This window comes from Salvelinus fontinalis, chromosome 39 (assembly GCF_029448725.1).
Source record: "Salvelinus fontinalis isolate EN_2023a chromosome 39, ASM2944872v1, whole genome shotgun sequence".
In the NCBI taxonomy this organism is placed as follows: Eukaryota; Metazoa; Chordata; class Actinopteri; order Salmoniformes; family Salmonidae; genus Salvelinus; species Salvelinus fontinalis.
In genome coordinates this window covers 24,230,503-24,252,987 of record NC_074703.1, presented here as the reverse complement: position 1 = coordinate 24,252,987, position 22,485 = coordinate 24,230,503, and the positions used below count along the sequence as shown (strand labels likewise).

At 43.7% G+C, this 22,485-nt stretch overlaps 4 protein-coding genes across 8 annotated transcripts in view; 3 read left to right on the top strand and 1 right to left on the bottom strand.

Moving 5' to 3' along the window:
- Positions 1-21: 21 nt before the first annotated feature.
- On the top strand, positions 22-4,130 carry bbs10 (Bardet-Biedl syndrome 10). 3 transcript variants are annotated; one of them, XM_055905603.1, is made up of 5 exons: positions 22-107; positions 388-612; positions 2,120-2,693; positions 2,906-2,998; positions 3,111-3,236. In XM_055905603.1, the coding sequence occupies exons 2-5, from the start codon at positions 419-421 to the stop codon at positions 3,132-3,134; spliced, it is 885 nt and encodes a 294-aa protein (XP_055761578.1). In that variant the 5' UTR covers positions 22-107; positions 388-418; the 3' UTR covers positions 3,135-3,236. The 3 variants fall into 3 exon arrangements, with proteins under 3 accessions (XP_055761578.1, XP_055761579.1, XP_055761577.1); XM_055905604.1 differs by lacking the exon at positions 2,906-2,998; XM_055905602.1 differs by having other exon boundaries at positions 25-107; positions 2,120-2,998; positions 3,111-4,130.
- A 410-nt stretch (positions 4,131-4,540) lies between these two features.
- Positions 4,541-11,238, top strand: LOC129838524 (cAMP-dependent protein kinase type II-beta regulatory subunit-like). Of its 2 annotated transcripts, XM_055905560.1 has the most exons (11): positions 4,543-5,141; positions 5,727-5,765; positions 6,276-6,331; positions 6,617-6,700; positions 6,822-6,928; positions 7,479-7,632; positions 7,976-8,077; positions 8,590-8,664; positions 8,743-8,811; positions 9,189-9,333; positions 9,502-11,238. In XM_055905560.1, exons 1-11 carry the CDS (start codon positions 4,859-4,861, stop codon positions 9,636-9,638), a joined length of 1,251 nt encoding a protein of 416 aa, XP_055761535.1. In that variant the 5' UTR covers positions 4,543-4,858; the 3' UTR covers positions 9,639-11,238. The 2 variants fall into 2 exon arrangements, with proteins under 2 accessions (XP_055761536.1, XP_055761535.1); XM_055905561.1 differs by lacking the exon at positions 6,617-6,700 and having other exon boundaries at positions 4,541-5,141.
- Positions 11,239-11,566: 328 nt separating this feature from the next.
- LOC129838910 (HMG box-containing protein 1-like) lies at positions 11,567-22,130 on the top strand. The gene is made up of 11 exons (XM_055906178.1): positions 11,567-11,652; positions 12,620-12,812; positions 13,296-13,503; positions 13,682-13,817; positions 14,165-14,276; positions 15,256-15,368; positions 15,562-15,718; positions 15,830-15,974; positions 16,152-16,415; positions 16,591-16,732; positions 16,948-22,130. The coding sequence occupies exons 1-11, from the start codon at positions 11,638-11,640 to the stop codon at positions 16,963-16,965; spliced, it is 1,503 nt and encodes a 500-aa protein (XP_055762153.1). The 5' UTR covers positions 11,567-11,637; the 3' UTR covers positions 16,966-22,130.
- The window catches only part of LOC129838909 (receptor-type tyrosine-protein phosphatase zeta-like), a 59,481-nt gene continuing 55,886 nt past the window's right edge, over positions 18,891-22,485 (bottom strand). For both annotated transcript variants that reach the window (XM_055906177.1, XM_055906176.1), the window contains one exon: positions 18,891-19,909. In XM_055906177.1, coding sequence (XP_055762152.1) covers positions 19,766-19,909 — 144 coding nt within the window. In that variant the 3' untranslated portion in view covers positions 18,891-19,765. The remainder of the gene's footprint in view (positions 19,910-22,485) is intronic.

Sequence of the window (22,485 nt, the reverse complement as noted above, 5' to 3'; positions counted from 1 at the left end):
ACCTCCCGTCGCTAGAGGGCGGCATACAGACTTTAAACAGAGTGACTTACAAACACCATCAGAGGAAGAGGTATCTAGGAAACCAAAGGAAGCTTTTCCACACCAAGGTGAGTGCACGTAAACAATCAGAATTTCGGTGTTGTATCGTGGATGTAGTCAGTATAGTTTTACCATAAAGTGACCTTTCACTCATCAAGATAAGAGGTTGAGGATCAGGCGCGCAGTATCGAAGTAGGCTAGCTAGCTACTTCAATTTATATGAAATGTGTGCAGCGCCACCCCATGTCGCCCGCGACGCCTTTATGTGTGAGCCCAGTGTTATCCAATTATTGACATTGAAGCCAGTGAATCCCAGCTAACCCAATTGTGTCTGTGTGTCCTGGACAGGTAGCCTCTCTCCATCTCTCAGGTCTTGGGGATGCGGTTGCAGCCCCAGTGTCTGCAGCTGGACTCTGTACTGCAGACAGTGAGTGTCCTGGAGGCTGTGATCCGGAGGAGCTTTGGTCCTGATGGAGGACAGGTGCTGTTCACACGGGACACGGGGCAAACTCTGCTGACACGCCACGGAACACGCATCCTCACAGCCCTGCGGGTGGAACACCCGCTGGCCAGGTAACACAAGTCAGAGTATGTGAGTGGAGTTAAGCGGTCGGAAGTCTCGCTCATTGCTCATGGAGCGATGCCTGCGCACAGCTCCAGCGCTCCACGTCCATTCAAACGGCCCACTAAAACCCACTCAAAGCTCACAGGGAAAAAAACTGCAGCTCCAAATTCGCTCCATTCATTAAAATTACAATTTAACCAACACCCACATATTTTTTGACTACCTGGACTTACTATTTGGTTGTGAAGTATTGAAACCAAACCATATGATTTGAATAAAAAGTACTTTAATAAACATGAAAAGGTGAATGTAAGACGTGCTCGTAATTTCAAATAGGCTACATGTCATATTAAACAGCATTTAAACACTCTAAATAGGCCAGGAGCCAGCCAGGGAGCCTAAGAAGGAACGAAAATTGATTAGTTAGGCTATATTACAATTATTTCAATGCTATAGCCTACAAAGAAATATATTGTGAACACACTAGGCTGGTAGGGAGTCCGAGACATTAAGCGCTCAGCATTTTAACAAAGGTTTGTTGTATTAAATCATTATAGTCTATAAATTGTGCATATAAGCTGTGACTTAAATGAAAACGGCCTTATTAGGCTCAGTCTTGAGTTCCTTGGAATTCATTTTTTAGAAACACCAGTTTGGCCAGAGTCTGGCTTCAGGCTCATGTGATGGTGCCTGGAGAGCAGGCCAGCAGTGGAGAATATCCTCTCCAAGCTTGCATAGCCACTGGGGATGCTCAACAACCTTTTGGCCGCTCTTGCCAGGCTGAGCAGGAAAGCAGAGTTGTTATTCTCTTCTTCTATTGGTAGGCCTAAATGTTTTTAGTCAAAACAACCCAATCAAAAATGGAAAGCGCCTTGAAAGTTGGAATATGAAAATCAATTATGGCCTATTGTATAGATAATCTAACCCAAATGAAGGAACATTTGAAGAGATCTGATTTGTTATGTATAAATACTTTGCTACAATGAAACTTAATTAGCTACTCACCTCGTTCCTTTTTTTTAGCATGTGCACGTAGTAAGTACACCATCGTGTATTCGGGATATGTGTCTTTTCAGATACCGCAATGATTATTTAGTTGTGGACACATCACCACACTCCCTCTCTTGCTCCTCATCTTTGTAAGACACCTTGATTTTTCACTGGTGTGTTTGATCAGTTACTTTATTGAAAATATTTAGTGAACTCCATGACAGTAGTTAAAGTAAGGAGCTTTAGCAGCACACAAGTAGACTACAAATGCATGCTGGGCCAGGCATGCCCTGAGCTCGAGAAGTGATTGTATACTGGAGCGCAATTGGATGTCTACACTGTATTCCTGATCAATTGTATGTTATTTTAATGCACAAAAAATGTGCTTTTCTTTCAAAAAACAAGGACAATTCTAAGTGAACCCAATCTTTTGAACGGTAGTGTACGTACAGAGATACACACACACGTTCACGCTTACAGTACTTTGTGAAATCTCAAGCTCTGTCTGTGTGTGTGTGTGTGTAGGATGGTGGTGGAGTGTGTGAGGAGACACAGCTCGGTGACAGGAGATGGCTCCAAGACCTTCGTCCTGCTACTCGCCTCATTGCTACGGGAGATACAGAAACACACCCGAAAAGCCCGCCGGGAAGGCGCAGGTGCCAAGCGTTTGGCTGGAGCTCTGCTGGACTTCGGATTGGACGAGCTCAGTGATGTCATCACTGTTGGAGTGGCTCCACATGGCTCCTCCCTTTCAGACCCACACACCCCAGGACAAACAGACACACACACTCTGTGCCGCCTACTCAGTGCTTTCCTTCACACCCGGATCAGCCCTACTCATGCTGAAATCATCAGCCGACTGACCTGTGAGCTGCTCTCGCATTGGAGCTGCCATGGCGACTTCATTAACGAACACTTCCCTGCTCTGCACACAGCAGTATCAGGCTTCCCTATTGGCTGTTCCCGTCTGCTGGAGGGCCAGGTCATACATGCAGATTTCTCTACACCCCTCCCACTCTGCGACCATGGACCAATCAGGGCCCTAGCGGTGACGGAACCCCTGGAACCCAGCCTGCTGATTGGTGGAACTGTGCTGGAGGTGGGTGGGGCTAATAGAGGAATAGAAAGTGTGTGTGTGAGATTAGGGCGGGGGTTAGACAGTGTGTGTGTCATTCTACAGCATCTAGGAGTGTCTCTGCTCCTCTCATCAGTCAGACAGTCGGAGGCCGTCCTGGCTGCAGTAGGGAGGTACGGGGTGTGTGTGTTAGAGTGTGTGTGTGAAGACGACCTCACCTTGTTCTCTGTGATCAGTGGAGCCCAGCCTGTCTCAGACTGGGCTGTGATTGGACAAGAACATGTTGCTACGGTTACCTTCTGCCGGCCGCTGGTGCTGGGAGCTCACAGGTATGGTAACAGGACAGTTACACACGCTCACACACACACACACACACACACACACACACACACACACACACACACACACTATTCTAATTATGTGGTTTTCTGTCTCTCCCAGGTTCGTCAATGTGGGGTTTCCTAAGACAGAGGACAGGGGCAGACCCCACAGTCTGGTTGTGTGTGGACTGACAGAGGGCCAGACGGAACAGAGTGTATGTGCTGTACGAGATGCTCTACACATGCTGCATACTACCTGGGGGCCCAAACACAGGACTAGAGCTACAGAGAGAATGGCACGCGCAGACGTGATGGAGCCTTGTTGTGTCATTTCCGTGGGCGGGACTTTTGAGTTCCTGTTACACCACACCCTCCTACAGCGCAAACACGGACACACACACTCTGTCACACACAGACACACAAGCACGCACACTCTGTCACACACAAGCACGCACACTCTGTCACACACAGGCACGCACACTCCGTCACACACAGGCACGCACACTCCGTCACACACAGGCACGCACACTCTGTCAAACGCAGACACACACACTCTGTCACACTTGGACGACCCTACTGTCTCGGAGATGCTAGCAGAGGCCCTGCTGAGTGTGCCCAGACAGATCTACTCCCACAATCCTCGGCGCTACCTGGAGGCTCACGCGCACACTCTCAGTTGCATACGTAACCTACCGGACCCGCCGGAAATGAGTGCTGTTCTGTCAGCGGATGGTTCTAATATGGTCCAGGCTGACACTGGGTCAGGGTCTATGTTTGGGTCAGGATCTGGGTCAGGGGTTAAGGAGATGTCGGTTTGGTCAAGCTCTGGCTCTAGTTCAGGTGTGGAGTCAGTGTCCTGTAAGTATCAACTGATCCTGGCTGTTCTACAGTGTCTCAGGAGTCTACTGTCTGTGGACACTGTACTACACGCTAATAGCTCACACACACTCGCACACACCTGTCAGAGAGAAGAGGAGGAGGAGGATGATGACTGAGAACTCATACTTGAATTCCTTTGTGTTTTTGTTTCATTGTTCATCCAAATGTTTTCTATTCACTGCTTGAAAAAGTAATCTATTTGTGTAGTATGTCTTTGCAGATCAATTTGTATGTTAATAAATCCAATTTTTGTTTGATGAAATAGGAGTATGGTTATATTACATTGTTACAGCGACAGAACAGAACGTTTCCTTCATCTCCTCTCTGCTCCACTGTAGAGGAGAAAACACTCTGCCCAACCCAGACTTTTTCTTATTCATTAACTTCTAAGGAGGTCAGTTGCTGTATTTATGTATCAATTACAAATGGAATCTGCAGTGTAGGTCTACATAGGACAATTGTTACGCAAAAAAATCAAGTATTATGCTATACTGTCAATATGCATGACGAAATATTGGTAATGCACTGATGTGAATTTTGAGAATGGTAAAATCACAATAGTTTCTAAACATTCGGTACTGTCTGGTAAAACGATCCTCCGATGAGATGGAGTGGCGACTGATCTGCTCACTGTTCTATTTCTATGATTCTGCGTGCGCAATCTCTAGATGGGTGGTTGTCATGGATACCTGGGTCACATGCGTGGGTTTCCTGAAGCCAGCAGCAAAATGATGCGAGCTAGCTAGCTAGCATTTTTACTGCCATTTTCATTCGGATTTCATCAAAAGGCGGTAGCTAAATTAGCAAGCTATAGCTAGCTACAGATGAACAGAAATTGAGAATGGGTGTAACGTCAACAACATTTGTAACAAAAGGCTGTGTCTGTGGAATTATTTTTCAAGTGAGCTGTCAACCCTTGCAAGCCTGAGCTGGAATATTATTTTTTATTTTGAGTATTTATATTTGCCTGACTCTTAAAACCGATTAGAAATGAGTATTGAAATCCCAGACGGACTGACGGAGCTGTTGCAAAGCTTTACAGTGGAAGTGTTGAGGAATCAACCAGGAGACCTTCTGGACTTTGCCTTGCAGTATTTCATCCAACTGAAGGAGAATCAGAGAGGATCCGCCTTTGACAATGCCCGAAATTCGGCTAACGGTCGACCTGGTGGTAATGTTAGCAGTGGAAGGGCGGTCAATTTTGCCGAGGAGGCAATGCAAATCGATTCGGAAAATGAAGAAGAAGATGACGACGACGAGGAGGAATTCGTAGGTAGCTAACACCATTCTGCTAGAAAAGTCAATACTGCCTGTGTGGTGCTGCTAACCCTGATAGCTAACTATCTAACGACGTTACGGTAGCAGCAACTGAGAAAGTCACGCTCACTAACGGTTTGCTACTACTATACTATAGCTATAGTAGTCAGCCCAGCTGACGTTAGCTACTGCCCATTTTACCATGAATCCCTCGTGGACAGGGGGAAGTGACAACTTTCGCGATAATTGTACTTCTGGGTAACAGATGCCAGGCCAAGAAAAGGCAATTGAACTCACAATCACGTCTCGAAGGGAAATGGCTATCTAGTTACCATCCCAAAACCTTGAATAACCCCTATTGTTTACTTTGGCCAGTGCAGAGTGTAAAGATGTTTCTGACAGTGTCAGTGGCTATCCCGACCTGGGTGAGCATCAGTAGCGTCAGCTAGCTAGATTCATTCCGTGTTAGCTTGCTAACGTTAGCTAAAAACAATCAACGGTGATTTTAGATCAGAACGCTCTGTCTGTTAAGCCAGAACCTTGTTGCATGGTTATATCACAGTAGAATACATCTAATCTTCATGCAACTTTGTTTTATTAGCTCCAGTGATTCTCAACAGATTCTTGAGAAGGTCTTCAGGTAAGAAGGTTTTATATTCTAGCTATGTCATCTAACAATAGTGTAGTTAAAGAACTCTGGTTTGGTTGTCCCTTGTATTTTGCATCCACAAAAGTACTCACTTTTCCAGTGTTTTCTACAGATAGTGGCAGGAAATGAAATCTGAAGTGTGTGTTTGATGGGCGTAATGATATCCTCTCTGTGGCTGGGACTATTGATCCAGTCGGAGCAGCAATTGCTGCTGTCATCACTATCACATATGTTAATTGTACTGTAGCAGGATCACACAAACGTCTGTCTGCTAGCCAGAGGGTTTTCAATGCACACAGTACTCAAGTATAAGGAGCAGTCTAGAGTTCAAGCATGTTCACCTTTACGACATCACTGGCGTAAACAATGCTGGGTGAAATGGATTACACTGCAGATTGTGACCTCCTGGGTTTGGTGTGGTTGGAATCACTCTTGGAATCCTGAGTGAAACCTGAAGGAGGCACTCAAGTGTAATGTGATGACTCTTGTTCCTCTCCACAGTGTGTGCTGAAGCGTTCAACCCTGATGATGAGGAGGAGGAGGACAAAGAGCCCAGGGTAAGAACACTTAACCTTCATCACTATGGGGTTGACCTTTAACCTCAAGTTAGCTAATGATGTGATGCCGCTGGACCACTGCAAACCATTGTCGATCAAAACTGGTTTAGGTTGAACGTTTGTGTATTTAATCAGGAACAAAAGAACATTTCGGCATAAGAAGTCAGATGCTGAGTGAAACCGGGCGGGAAGGAGATTAGATGACTGTCTTCACTCTGTACATGAACCTGATACAGTAGCTATAATAATCCATGCTAATTATGGCTCTGCTCGGCTCTCTAAAAGATCACCCATCCTAAAACCGACGAGCAGAGGCACAGACTACAGGAGGCCTGCAAAGACATTCTGCTGTTCAAAAACCTAGACCCGGTAAAGTGAAGTGGGGTGGAAAGACTAGGTTGAACAAATGCATTGAGGAAAAGTCAACAAATATTGTATATGGATGCTGCTGTGTGCCGTGTCACTGATATATCTCTGTTTGTGTTAACAGGAGCAGATGTCCCAGGTACTGGATGCAATGTTTGAGATGCCAGTGGAGGCTGGCGAACACATTATAGACCAGGATGACGATGGGGACAACTTCTATGTTATCGAAAGGTAGGACTTCAGATTCATCGAGACATTGTAAACAGACTAGACAGTCTATACAACACTTTTTGAGACCCGGGGCCCATATCCACAAAGCGTCTCAGAGTAGAAGGGCTGTTCTAGGATCAGTTTTGTATTTTTAGATCATAATGAATGTAATTAGATGGACAGATCCTAGATCAGCACTCCTACTCTGAGACGCTACTCCCGAGTGGCGCAGCGGTCTAAGGCACTTCATCTCAGTGGTAGAGGCGTCACTACAGACACCCAGGTTCGAATCCAGGCAGTAGCCACAACCGGCCGGGATTGGGAGTCCCATAGGGCGGCGCACAATTGGCCCAGCGTCGTCCGGGTTTGGCCGGTGTAAGCCATCATTAACTTGCCTAGTTAAATAAAGGTTTAAAAAAATACTGGCGACGATGGGTCTGAAATCCCATCCTATTTCCTTTATTATGCACTACTATTGGCCAGAGTTGGGTGCGATATATAAGATTTTCCCATGTAATAAATATTTATTAGATGAATGAATTTATCATTATGATGTTGCCTTCTATCCCAGAGGGACCTTTGACATCCTGATGAAAGCAGACAGAGTGGAGCGTGTGGTGGGTTCCTATGACAACCAGGGCAGTTTTGGCGAACTGGCCCTGATGTACAACACCCCCAGGGCAGCCACCATCATCGCCACCTCTGCGGGAGCCCTCTGGTGCATGGTAGGTTGAAGGCTTTAGGGTGAACCAGCGGATTGCACTGTAGCTGATATGGATGTGAGGACGTGTAGGTAGGCTGTTACGTACTGTAGGTTTGAATGGTAGGCTATGCCCCCCGGTAGATTGTGGAGTGAATTACAGAAGTGATGCCTAAAGCAAAACATGCCAACACGCCTTAGTTGTCTGAAGGCATTAGCCGACTCACTTGAGATCATAATCTTAACCATTACGGGACAAAACGGTGAAACTGACTTGAGTGTTGAAACAACTTGGTTACTGGAGTAAACCATGTAATGTGGTGTTCGGTTGAAATGATCTGAGGCCTGTGATGTTGTATGTACTCCAGGACCGACTGATGTTCAGGAGGATCATAGTAAAGAACAACCACAAGAAGAGGAAGATGTACGAGGCTTTCATCGAGTCCCTGCCCCTGCTCACATCCCTACAGGTAACAACTGTGATCTCTATAGGTTGTTATCAACAAACCTCTCAGTGAGGTGCAGAATGTTCGATTTGCCTGCTGGAGGGGCAAAGACACCCCTAGCTCCGCTAAAACCATTGACAACTGCGTGCCATTTTTAAGGGATTGTCAAATAAATGACCATTATTTGATTGAATAATAATCAGCTCCTGGAGAACAAGTCGGAACTACTAATTTGGGATTATTCCATGCAAACCTGGAACATCTCTGAGAGTGATTCTGACTGAGTGACACTCTTGATAATCAAATTGTACTTGTCACATGCGACGAATACAACCGGTGTAGACCTCACAGTGAAGTGCTTACTTACAGGCCCTTAATAATGCATCAATAGCACAGTTCTAACACGTTGCATTCTATAGTATATACAATGCATAATGATGTACACCATAAGCACCTATAACTACAGTACAAGCTGTGTTTATCCATCTGTAGAGCATTATAACAGCTACCACAACTGTTCTCTCTTGTCCTGACAGGTCTCTGAGAGGATGTGTGTGGTGGATGTTCTATCCTCCAAGACCTACACGGATGGAGAACAGATTATAGCTCAGGTAATTCTCGCTCTCATTATCCCTGTATTTGGAGAAAGTCCATGTGAAATGTAAAACTAACTGTTGCTGTGCTTCCAGGGGGCCACAGCTAACTGTTTCTACATAGTAGAATCTGGTCAAGTGCGAATAACGATGAATACGAGCAAGGTAAGGCTAGTCTATGCTTCTGGAACTGTCAATACGTATTCATGCACATTTATTGAACCTTTATTTAACGAGGCAAGTCAGTTAAGAACAAATTCTTATTTTCAATGACGGCCTAGGAACAGTGGGTTAACTGTCTTGTTCAGGGGCAGAAGGACAGATTATTACGTTGTCGGCTTGGGGATTCGATCTTGCAACCTTTCGGTTACTAGTCCAACGCTCTAACCACTAGGCTACCTGCCGCCCCGCACGTGTTAATATGTCTGGTGTTAACAGGTTAAAATGAGCTGAAAGCACGGTTACCGGGCATGTCATTAGTACTGTTTGTCCTATGGATACCACTATATGTCTTGTATTGTCTGACTGTCTGTCCCCCCCAGTTGAAAAAGGAGGAGGGAGAAGGGGTGGAAGAGGAGGTGGAGATTGCCATGTGCACCAGGGGACAGTACTTTGGAGAGCTGGCTCTGGTCACCAACAAGCCCCGGGCTGCTTCAGCGTACGCTGTGGGAAACGTCAAGTGTCTAGGTAAGTAGCTAATGACCGCAATCAGCTGGAGGAGCGCCGCACTCCAGGAATGATCTCAATGCTCATGCTCTCTAGTCTAGATGATCTCCAATAGCCTTGCTACGTTAGCTTCAGCTGATGTGGTTGTCCTTGTGTTTTTTGTCTGCGTGTGGTGTTTGTGTGTTCTAGTGATGGACGTGCAGGCGTTTGAGCGTCTGCTGGGCCCCTGCATGGACATCATGAAGAGGAACATCGTCAACTACGACGAGCAGCTGGCCGCGCTGTTCGGAAGTAACGCCGACATTCACGACAACGACACCGCGTGATCGAGTACACTCGGCATAGACAGCTGAGACGTGCTGTTTTTATAACAAGGGACTCCTGGACTCTCCTGAGGGGCCAAATACCCCTGGTACTGATCTGCTTTATTATCAGTCTGCTTTAACACACATCACCCACTGTGTTTATATTACAGTATTAGCAATCAGACCATTTTAGATAGATAGAGGTTTGTTCATACTGCAAACTCAGACTTCATATGAGATGAATCCCATTTGTATAGTTTTAGTATTTTGTATGAATCACGAACATAGTGGTGTTTTGTTAATGACCTTCCGATTCATTCCTGGGCCTTATATCCAAATGGTACATATTAAGACACACTTCTATCAGGTTTGTCTAATAGATCAACCACGTTACGGCTTTTGATTCAAAATGAGACATTGGAGTCATCTATTGTCCAGCATTTATCCTTCCCTCACGGAAAAACACTTTTAAAAAATATGTTTTTTGTTGCCCATAAATGTTACCACCAAGCATGTGAATCCAGAATGAAATAAGAATCCACTTGTTTCTAATCTCCCAGATGTATTAGCTACTTTTTAGAGTAACATTTTAGTCTGGACAATTATGTCATATGAAAACAGAACGAAAAAGCAACATAGAGCAGGTAGTGCTATATTTCAGTGTACCTTTTATTTGCAGTTGTCAACTTATTTTTGATTTAAATTGAAAAAAATGCATATTGTACTTGAAGTTTGTAATAGTGTTATAGTCCTGAGTTAAGCATTTATGATCTAGTTGAAGAGCATTAGTAGCATATAATTTGTTAAACTTAAACTGAGGTGTATTATTTTTGTTAAATCCCATTGACACAACTTGGTGCTCAGTAGCTAAAAAGGCAGTATTTCCTGACATCCATATGTGAAGTTGGTCTAGACAGAACCAATTAATTCATGGACTGTGTTGCTTACTTCATTTTTGTACTAGTTATTGTCTTATAAGCTGTTAATACATTGTCAGAGGATGTTTCTTTGACATAGTGTCTTTTCCCAGGTGATTTCTGATGTATCAGTGGGTGTTTTGGAGAGCTGTTTTCATAAGGGAAATATCAGATAGGGAAATTCTCTTAGTATTTTGCATATTGCTGCTAGACCTAAGTTTGGTACTAAGTTTCTTTGGTCCAGTCTGCTAAAAAAGAAAATCTTTGTTTTTGTCATTCACGCACTGCTCTCCTTAATAGCTTAGTACCGTATTTGCCTTTTTGAACCAGAGATTTCATGTGTCATTATTTTAACCTGCCAATACATTGTCAGATAGATGTTCAACCTCCAATGCAAGTAAATCTCTAAACCAGTTTTATCAGTCAACTGAAAGGATTTATCTTGCCTACCTCTGCACATAATTACCAATGCCAACAACAGGTATCTGCCATTCCTTGTTTCATGGTGTTAATGTCAGTGTTCTGTGTGTAAAAACAGATTTGTTTTAATTTAATATTTTTTAAGGGTCCACTCCGGCACTTGCTTTGCAGTTTCCCATTTTTCTTGTAATGTTGTTACAATACACCTAATTTCCTGAGTATTTTCAGCATCTTAACTGTTATTTGAATTTCCATTGCAATAAACTTATGTTTTGTATAAATAATTGACCATTTGCATATTTTACTGTTGTGTATATTACGAATGTAAACGCAAACAGCAAATACATGCATGTTTAAAAACCTTTTATCAAAGACAGTCTGTGCCTGTATTTTTGACTTTCTTTGTCTGCCAGTCCCTGAAATTGTAGTCAAAACTGTAAACAAACCTCATACAGTATTAAAAACTACAATAGCTAGTTGCACTGGTTGATTGAAGTCGCCCAATTAGAGCCATCTAAGAGATGAGGGACATGGATTACAGCCAAAAGGAACAGCGCAAACAAATACGAGGGTGTATTTACTCAGTGAATAACCAATTAACAAGAGAGAAGCCATAGATTGACGTCTGAAGCCACCAATAATATTTGCTGAAAAGAATAATATTTATCTCTCACTTCTCGTTGATGGCGACTGTTTTGGTGAGTTGCAAAGAAAGTTTATTAGAAATACAGTAGACAAAGGGTTTAATCCAATGAAATGAAGAAATAAATAGCAGAATATTACAGACAGATAGGAAAAAGGTGAATTTGACATTGCCCCCTTCAGTTTCGAATGACATGTCAGATCGCATACAATGTGCATTGTTGGCGTTTAGTTTTCTTAACCAGCTTGAGCAAGAGACGAATGCATAGGCTCTTTCATTCTTTCATTTCATTGTATACAAATATTGACATTTGCTCCTCGTGACATGTTTTACTCTTTCCTACTTCTACATATAGCACAAGGTCCAATTTCTGTCAGCTCGACACTTCTGTATTTTGACAAAGCGTTGACCAAATTAGGTTGCGTTTGCCAAATCAATGGGATCGTGTATTACTATGTAAGTATTTCGTTGTAAGCCAAATCACTCGGCAGTAATAAAGTTTGCTGTCAATGGCGGGTATAACTATTTATGAGATGTTTTCGTGATTTTTAACTTATGGGAGGAGTGAGTTAACGTCCGTTCACGGTATTGAATGAATGAGCTCAAATGAGCATGCGCGATTTCCTGAACGTTTATAAACAAGGCCTGCATTACATGACGCTGTTGAGAAATCGAAAGGAAAAAGTTATGTCTACGTTGTTTATACAATTATATGAGTCTTTATTGTTTTGTGATAGTTGCTCTCAATTTCCAAAACAAATGTTGACAAAAGGCAAAGGCGTAATTGGTTCTGCAAAAGAACAGTCACCTCAGCCCCCCACCCTTTCCCTTCCTCATCTCACCCCTTTCCAATGTTGTACACCAGGGAACACTGTCCCGAAAATGTCCCGTAAAATCATCCTGTTGTCCCGCATTTGGGTATTTTAAATGTGGTCACCCTAGTCAAACATATTGTGTTCACATTCAATAACTTTGTTAATAAAACGTTAATGAATGAATGGTGTGTGTATGTTTGTGTCCAGTCAGATGACCTAAAGAAGCATTATAACATGGTGTGGGAAGTTAAGAGTCCTCTGAGCGGCAGCAGTACTATGTTGGATATCACAGGGCCAGGGCCAGAGGCAGGTAGAGACCAGGGATTGGACCTTCTCCAGTGTGAAGAACACCTGCTCTCCTCCCCCTTATGCCGCACCAGTGACAGCCACATGGAATACGGTAATCATAAGCTAATGTCATGTTTATGATGTGATTAAAGATGTGTAATGTAGGCTACGCTTTATACAGGTAAATGTAATGGTAAGTCATTACCATACTTTTAAATTGTAAAGCACCTTTTGTACATCATTAAGCAGAGTGATGCAAATACGTCATTCCTGATTTACTGTGAAACATCATGCTTTTAGGTCTCTGTTCATTCTAGCTGTTCTATTTACATATTTAACCCCTTAAAGCACAGGTGTCAAACTCATTCCACGGGGGGCCGAGTGTCTGCGGGTTTTCGCTCCTCCCTTATACTTGATTGATGAATTAACATCACTAATTAGTTAGGAACTCCCCACACCTGGTTGTCTAGGGCTTTATTGAAAGGAAAAACCAAAAACCTGCAGACACTAGGCCCTCCGTGGAATGAGTTTGACACCCCTGCCTTAAAGGAACTCTGATCAACCTAGTTATTCCATTTCTATAATTTCCCCTTAGATGACCTCCCGGAGCTGGAGGAGGTGGAGGAGGACCAGACAGCGCCCGTTGTGTTTCAGGTGGGGGCGAGGGTGTCCCATCAGGAACGTGACGGACACACACACACTCACACTGCCGGGCCCCCGGACACACACTGGCTCACACAGCTAGCTCACATTGCCACGGGCCCCCAGAGTCCCTTGCTACAGGGCTCCACTCAGGTTGTCAGGTAAGGGATGTTACTGTACCACACACACACACACACACACACACACACACACACACACACACACACACACACACACACACACACACACACACACACACACACACACACACACACACACACACACACACACACACACACATTTTAATACTTCATAACTGTCCATTTCTAACTACCCCAGGTCAACTCCCATCCACATCTTTGGCACCAGTAGTAACCTCCATTCCTATGCCCGGCCTCCCCACACCCGGCCTCCCCTCACCTCCAACAGCCTGCCCTCTAGAGGCCAACACAGGGAGCGCAGCAGGCGAGTCAGGGTAAGATCTGTTATGCTACACTACATCCACCAGGTTGCAACCCTGGACCAGTGCAGCAAACGCACAGCACTGCTTTTACTGAGAACACACACACACACACACACACACACACACACACACACACACACACACACACACACACACACACACACACACACACACACACACACACACACACACACACACACACACACACACACACACACAATTATACAATTTGAAGTCAATCGTCTTTCCCCATGAATTAGGAAATATGGAGTTGTTTGAGAATATAAGTGAAAGTTATCTAGCTAACTAATTGATCCTGCTTTAGTGATAATCCCCTCTGGTCTCTCTCATCTCTACAGGTCAGTAGTGAGTGTGAGTCTGCTGTGTCCTGTCACTCCTCTGTGTCTGATGACGAGGACATGGGTTGGAGCCACTCCTGGCCACCTACTACCTGGCACTGCTTCCTCAAAGGTACATATATATATATGCACTTATCGGCCAATTTATTAGGTACGCCACCACTTTCACGAAAATGGATCGCTCCTACAGACAGTACTGTAAGTCAAGTGGCTGTGGTTTACTATATAAAGCAGGCAGACAGGCATTGAGGCATTCAGTTACTGTTCAGTTATTGAGCGTTAGAATGAGCAGAACCAGTTAACATAGCGACTTTGAGCATGGTGTGATCGTCGGTGTCAGGCTCGCGGGTCCAGTATCCCAGAATCGTCCGCCCTCCTGGGCTTTTCAAGCTCGACAGTGTCTCGGGTTTACCAAGAATGGTGCGACAAACACAACCATCCCATCAGCAGCAGTCCTGATGGCGAAAACAGCTCGTTGATGAGAGAGGTTGAAGGAGAATGGTAAGAATCGTGCAGATAATGGCGCAGTACAACAGCGGTGTGCAGAACCGCATCTCAGAACGCACAACGCGTCAATCCTTGTCATGGATGGGCTATTGCAGCAGACGACCACACCGGGTTCCACTCCTATCAGATCAAAGAAGAAGTGGCTCCAGTGGGCACGTGACAATACTGGACAACTGAGGAGTGGAAAGACATTGGCTCGACGAATCCCGGGTTCCTGTTGTGTCAAGCTGATGGCAGAGTCAGGATTTAGGATAAGCAGCATGAGTCCATGGACACATCATGCCTGGTGTCAACAGCACAGGCTGGTGGTGTACTGGTGTGGGGAACGTTTTCCTGGTACAAGTTAGATCGCTTGATACCAATTGAGCAATGAGCGTTTCCGACACCTTGTAGAATCCATCCATGCCCCGAATAGTTCAGGATGTTCTGGAGGCAAAGGGGGGTCCGACCTGGTACTAGATGTACCTAATAAACTTTCCACTGACTGTATACGTCTATATGATCACTTCTGGGACCCGAACGCCTGACCTTGTTGTGCAATGACCATTAATCCATTTTTTATATATTTCTTCCTGTGTCCTCAGGCACTCGTCTGCAGTTCCATAAGGGTTCTAGTGTGGAGTGGCAGGATGCTGAGGAACTGGTGTCGGACGAAGACTCAGACGATGAGACAGAGGCTATATCCCACCCCCTGAAGGTACATACTCATTTAGAGGCAATATCACATCCCCTGAAGGTACAATAATGCCTAGCTCAGTGGACTGATGGGTTCCTGAGTAACACAGATGAACTGAAATTCTTTAATATGGTCTCCTATCATCTCTTATCTCCCTGTGAGCCCCTTGTGAGTACAGTTCCCCATCACTAACCCTGTTGTGTCTTGTCCTCAGGGCTATGGTCGTGAGGGCCTGAGGCTGGTGTCCCACACAGAGAGCCGGGCATTCGGCCAGTCCGTCCTCAAGCTGACCTTTGACCCAGGTGCCTGTGGGGAGTGGCTTCTGTCCGCTGAGTGTCAGCCGGACCACCCGTTCTACATCAGAAACAAAGGTCGGAGGCCTGGGTGTGTGTGTAATGTGTGTGATGTGTGTGTAACGTATGTAAAGTATAAGGTGTAACATGTGTTTTTCTAACGTGTGTGTGTGTGTGTTCCTGTGCCAGGCTGGTCGTCGTTCTACCCCAGTCTGACTGTGGTGCAGTATGGGATCCCGTGCTATGATGTGATGGTGGGTGATGTGTGTCTGCCTCCTGGACACAGAGATGCCGTCCACACTGACGACTCCCTGGTGTTCGACACATTCAGGAGGTAAAACCCCTCCGCATTAGTTCAATAGCGGTAGTAGTGTCCATTCTGTACTTTACAAACCATGTGTGACACGCTGGATTTGAACCGCGGCTCAAGACTGTGTTAGTCCCCCTGAGCTAAAGCCTCTCAGATCTCCGTGCGTGACTCTTCTTTGTGTTCCTGTGTTTTTCACATCAGTTATGACTTCACTCCCCTGGACTCGTCGGCGGTGTACGTTCTGAGCAGCATGGCCCGGCAGCGTAGAACCTCCCAGTCCGGCGGGGGCGCCGTCAGCCCCGACCAAGACACACACCGCAACGAGCCAATTAAGAGCCAGCAGGACTCGGGAGCAGCTGGCGGGGCTTCGCCCACGAAGTGCAAGCGGCCAATGAATGCATTCATGCTATTCGCAAAGAAGTTCAGGTTGGAGTACACCCAGATGTACCCTGGGAAGGACAACAGGTGTGTGTGCGCGTTTGTGTGTGCAAAGAAATCTCCAAATTCCCTGGACTAAAGAAATCAAGTGAAAATAACACATTATTGTGTGTGTGTGTGTGTGTGTGTGTGTGTGTGTGTGTGTGTGTGTGTGTGTGTGTGTGTGTGTGTGTGTGTGTGTGTGTGTTTGTGCTGCCCTCAGAGCGATCAGTGTGATCCTGGGAGAGAAGTGGAAGAAGATGCGAGGAGAGGAGAGAAGGAGGTACACCATGGAGGCCAAGGTTCTGGCTGACGAGCAGAAGAGACTCAACCCTGACTGCTGGAAACGCAAGAGAACCAACTCAGTGAGGAGAGCACACACACACACACACACACACACACACACACACACACACACACACACACACACACACACACACACACACACACACACACACACACACACACACACACACACACACACATCCGATGAAGCCTCTTGCATGGGGTTCATTTTAATATCAGCCCCTTGGAACTCTTCCTAACCTTTCCTCTCTCTTCATCTTGTTCCCCGTTACAGGGTTCCCAGGGGAACTAAGAGACGCAGACACACGAGAGCGGGATGAGGCAGATGACAGGAGAAAAGAGAGGGAGGCGATGGAGGGGAGGACAAACTTGGAAGAGGGGTGTATGGGGGGGAGGCAGCACACAGAAGACGTACGCGCACGCACATACACACACACTTTAGATACGTATATAGATGTACAGATGAAGTCTGAAGTTTACATACACCTTAGCCAGATACAGTTGAAGTCGGAAGTTTACATACACTTAGGTTGGAGTCATTAAAACTCGTTTTTCAACCACTCCACAAATTTCTTGTCAACAAACTATAGTTTTGGCAAGTCGGTTAGGACATCTACTTGGTGCATGACACAAGTAATTGTTCCAACAATTGTTTACAGACAGATTATTTTGCTTATCAGAATGTGTCTCCTTCCTGAGCGGTATGCCGGGTGCGTGGTCCCATTGTGTTTATACTTGCATACTATTGTTTGTACAGATGAACGTGGTACCTTCAGGCGTTTGGAAATTGCTCCCAAGGATGAACCAGACTTGTGGAGGCCTACAATTTTGTTTCTGAGGTCTTGGCTAATTTCTTTTGATTTTTCCATGACGTCAAGCAAAGAGGCACTGAGTTTGAAGGTAGGCCTTGAAATACATCCAAAGGTACACCTCCAATTGACTCAAATTATGTCAATTAGCCTATCAGAAGCTTCTAAAGCCATGACATAATTTTTTGAAAATGTAACTTCTGACTCACTGGAATTGTGATAGTGTATAATAAGTGAAATAATCTGTCTGTAAACAATTGTTGTAAAAAATGACTTGTGTCATGCACAAAGTAGATGTCCTAACCGACTTGCCAAAACTATAGTTTGTTAGCAAGAAATGTGTCGAGTGTTTGAAAAACAAGTTTTAATAACGCCAATCTAAGTGTATGTAAACTTCCGACTCCAACTGTATATATAATATACTAACTGTGCTTGAACATAAGATATATTTTTAATGTCCGACTTGCCTTAATCTTCCAAAGCAAGAATGTATTCTTTTTAAATCATTTTGATTAATTTCAGGTAATTTCATACCTTATAGCTTGAAAAACATGAGCCCCTGTGTTGCTGTAGAGTAGGGAAAGGGGAGGTGAAAACTAGATGTCTATTTTTCAACCAGAGATCAGTCTAGAGAACTCAAAAATGCTTCCGATTGTTCTTATGCCTATATTTGTATAACTTGATATATTATTGCTATTTTATTCTATTATTACTATTTTCACTTTGCACATTCAGAGGGGAAGGGAGGGAGGAGTGGGATATGTGCTTAACCTTAATTATTGCTGTAATTCCAAATGGACACCTACCCCATAGGTACTTAAAAGGAAAACTATACTCAAAAACAACCTTTTGGTGTTTGTTACATTAGTTACATTGTTGACTTTGACTTTCAAGAAGCAAAGTGTCACTTGCCACATCATCGTTTTTGAGTGGATGTTTCCTTTAAAGTAGATCTTATCTAGTCGTCCCATATCTACGCTAGTGTCTAGTGGGTAGGGGTTGGTTTGGACCTGGGCCTATCTTACCCAGGTCAAGTGCACTGGGTGTGTGACAAACGACTAGGCCATATAACAAAGTGTTATATTATAATGATGTTAACATACCTATGGGACGGACATGCATACTCTCACTGCAATTATGCACTATACAGTATACACTGTATCTTCTGTACGACGAATATGTGTTGTGTACATCAATATGTAACGAATAATTCAAGTGTAGCTATACGCAAGTATAATTTCGGACTCTCAGTTTCAAGATTGTGAAATTGATTTGATTTGTTTATTTATTTGTCTTCATCAATAATGTACTGATCCTCCTGAAACTTGTGCCCACAATGCTCTTCTATTATGACAGGAAAGATTACCGAGACCACGACAAGAGTGTGTTGTGATAGTAAATGACGGGGTTAAGGTTTAGAGAACATCTTTACTCATCCTGTTCAAATGTACAGTGCTGTTTATAATAACCTTATGACTACTGAAAAGTCCAAACGTTATAATGTTAAAAAAAAATCTAAACATAACAAATAAGCATTACCGATATTTGAACTAAATTATCAACACAGTAATACCCCCCCCCCCCAAAACAGACGAAAAAAACAGTAATAACTTTTGTAAATGGCTAGAAAGCCAACTTCATAGTAAAATATCAAATCTAGAGGTATAAATACATTTGGCCTTTTGATAGTGGTCAAGTATTATTATTTACATAATATGAGATAATATTACAGAATTTCACCCTTTCCAACGGAACATCTCTTATTCTACAAGTTTAACACCCGTATTTACACAAGTCATCCACAAGAGCAAGAAGAAGCATACAGTAGATAGAATGACAGAATATAGGAAGGACATGTATCACTTTTAAGTAATTACATACAAATAAGACATTTCAAAGGGATAGATAGTTAAATCAAATAACTCAAAAACTTTAACAAACTTTAAAGAAGAAAAAAAAAAGAGTACAGAACATTTGGCATTAGTCACAAAGACATAGTATCAAAAGAGTTTTAAAGTACAACATGAATTACAAAAGGCACAGAATACCAGACCCCCTAGCAGCCAGTTGTAATGTGTGGTCATACATGCAAAACAGTATGTTTTATTCGGATAATTGGATGCATAATCTCATGTATTTTGTAGCTAGCTAAACCTATTACTCACAATTTGCTAGCTCACGTTGCAAACGACTGGTACAAAAAAAGGTCTCTCTCTCAACATAGAGCACAGTGTATCTCCCAGAGCGTGTGGTGCTCCTTGTAGTGTGTCTGTGTGCGAGAGGTTACATGAGGGACTCCAGGCTCTCTGCTGCAGTGGTGGCTCCCAGAGGGACAGAACCGTTGGTCTCAGGGGACTGTAGGGCCCTCTGGTCTTCCTGGCTGTCCACCAGACTCAACACGGCCCTGTACATGAACTGGTACTGCTCCTAGGAGCGGAGTGGTGAAAGACAGAGTCAGTACAGGATGGGCCAGGTGCAGGGTGCAAATTACTGCGGAGCTAGTGGGGGCTCAGTTCCCCTGAATGAGATGTTAGCTCCTCTGAACAAATTAGCATTATTTATTAATTCTTCTAATTCATTGATAAATATGTTTTACAGTGGTATATATCAAAATAAAAGCTTCCAAATTAAACGAACACCCCCACCTCTCTGTCATGGTTTAAACGAGTGGTGTAAATTTCGCCGCCATTGGACACTTGAACAGTAGAAGCGCGTTCTCTGGAATGGTCACGCTTCACCATCTGGCAGTCCGATGGATGAATCTGGGTTTGGCCAGAATGCATAATGCTAGAATGCATAGTGCCAACTGTAAAGTTTGGTGGAGGATAAATAATGGTCTGGGGCTGTTTTTTATGGTTTGGGCTAGGCCCCTTAGTTCCAGTGAAGAGAAATCTTAATGCTACTGCATACAATGAAATTCTAGACGATTCTATCCTTCCAACTTTGGTGTCCACATACTTTTGGTCATGTAGTGTACGTTAATGACAGTAGACCTATAGTTGACTCTTTCGGTTAAAAGCTTTCAATTTTGCAATGGCATAGGCCTACAATACTTTGGATTTGTGTGCCCATGAGGCCCGTTTTCACGGCACAACATACCCATGATATGTTCCGAATTACAATTAGTTGTGGCTAGCATTAGCAATTGTTTAAACGCTTAATAGTCACAAGCAACACAGTCATAAGTGTCATTCGTGTAAGAAAGGAAAAGGAAATGTTTGTTTTATGTCACATGATCTGTGAAGACTCCAAGCAATAACTCATGAATGTTTTGATTCAACTCATGCATATTATATTGAACGTAGGCTACCTGTTCTGCATGTGTTTGTGTGTGTAAAACTGCCTCGGCTGAGAGGGTAGGCTACCGGCTGTGGTGTAGGCTTAGTGGAGGATAAATGCAAGTTCACCCACCCTTTCAGAAAAATCCATTGAAAGTATAGAGAGCGTAACACTTTTCACGACAATTGGCAGTCATAGTTTACTCACCTTTTATTTCTTTTTTTCCACTACACACTGGCTACTAGTAGGACCTATTTGAAGTTCATAGTTAATACACATTATAGCCTCGTCTTGTAAGTTGACCTTGTGCGTTAGGCTGTCCATCCCGTTTTTTCCAGGACACTTTCAGCCTCATTTTAGGTGTCCTGACATTTCAGGCTACAAAAAAAGGTCAATTTGTCAGCAGGACGCGTCGATTAATGTAGAACTAATCAATGGCAATCGCTGAATGTCATTAGGAAACACTTTCTTGGTGTTTTGAAACGGATGTCTATTTCCATTCATCAAATGGCAAGAGTATACATGCAGTGCACTCCATAACTGTGTATGGTGTGCAGTGTGTGTGTGTGTGTGTGTGTGTGTGTGTGTGTGTGTGTGTGTGTGTGTGTGTGTGTGTGTGTGTGTGTGTGTGTGTGTGTGTGTGTGTGTTTTTGTGTGTGAGCCAACTTAGTGAGCTATGTGAGCTGTTTGCGTAAGCTGTTTGTGTAACATGTGTGTGTGTACATGTGTGTGCAACCTGGACTCAGGGGTAGGTGTAACATAGTAAATGGAAATCCGTCAGAACCAAATTAGTGTGATATGTTCCGTTTGGTATGTATTGATATGTGATGTCCATATCCATTTATTATGATATGTTATGAATTACAATCGTATGATATGTTACAAATTATAATTTGTGTGATATGTTACCAATTGCATTTCGTACAATATGTTACGAATTTGCACTACGTATTGTTGGATTCGGGGTAAACTTTGAACATTGAGATACGAAAGACATGATAGATCAGAAGCATGGTATATAAAGGAGTGAAAGAGACTGGTTTTTATGAAGTTAATGGTTCTCTGTAGAAAAACAGAGTGCATGTGGAATGTGCTGGGTGGACGTGAGAGAGTCACGGGAGTGCGATGGGTGATACGGATGGAGAGCTTAGGGTTAGACATCAAGAGGGTTGAGGTCAGGTCAGGTCACCTTAAGGGAGACAGAGCAGTTTATCACTGAGTCTTCCTGTGGAACCATAAGATGTAAGGTTTGGAGAGAAGGAGGAGGGCCTAAAGTGGAGTATATATATACTTGTGTTGGTGGAAACATGTTTTTGTCTGAATACAGCTGTGCCGACCCTTTGGGAAGAATTAAACTTGCTTTAGCTTCTCCAGTGTCCGTGAGTTATTTACTCTGAAAAATGAGAACCTAACAGTATGATATGTTACAAATTCCAATTTGTTGTGGCTAATGTTAGCGTTAGCAAATGACAATTCGCGTGATATGTTACGAATTACAATTGGCACAATATGTTACGAATTTTACAATACGCATGATATGTTACGAATTACAATTAGTTGTGGCTAATGTTAGCTAGGTAGCTAATGCCAACGTTAGCTAGGCTAGGGGTTAAGGTTAGGGTTAGGAGTTAGGTTAAAGGGTTAAGTTTACGGTTTGGGTAAGAGTTAGCTAACATGCTAAGTAGTTGCATTAGCTAAAAAGGAGAAAGTAGTTGCAAAGTTGC

Excerpts from the sequence above, each read along its gene's own strand:
- bbs10 (XM_055905602.1), top strand. The coding sequence starts at position 419 with ATGCGGTTGCAGCCCCAGTGTCTGCAGCTGGACTCTGTACTGCAGACA. Across the intron at positions 613-2,119 it reads GTGGAACACCCGCTGGCCAG|GATGGTGGTGGAGTGTGTGA; the intron begins GTAACACAAGTC and ends GTGTGTGTGTAG. Across the intron at positions 2,999-3,110 it reads CTGGTGCTGGGAGCTCACAG|GTTCGTCAATGTGGGGTTTC; the intron begins GTATGGTAACAG and ends TGTCTCTCCCAG.
- LOC129838524 (XM_055905560.1), top strand. The coding sequence starts at position 4,859 with ATGAGTATTGAAATCCCAGACGGACTGACGGAGCTGTTGCAAAGCTTT. Across the intron at positions 6,929-7,478 it reads AACTTCTATGTTATCGAAAG|AGGGACCTTTGACATCCTGA; the intron begins GTAGGACTTCAG and ends CTTCTATCCCAG. Across the intron at positions 8,665-8,742 it reads GAGAACAGATTATAGCTCAG|GGGGCCACAGCTAACTGTTT; the intron begins GTAATTCTCGCT and ends CTGTGCTTCCAG.
- LOC129838910 (XM_055906178.1), top strand. Across the intron at positions 14,277-15,255 it reads CTGGCACTGCTTCCTCAAAG|GCACTCGTCTGCAGTTCCAT; the intron begins GTACATATATAT and ends CTGTGTCCTCAG. Across the intron at positions 15,975-16,151 it reads GTGTTCGACACATTCAGGAG|TTATGACTTCACTCCCCTGG; the intron begins GTAAAACCCCTC and ends TTTTCACATCAG.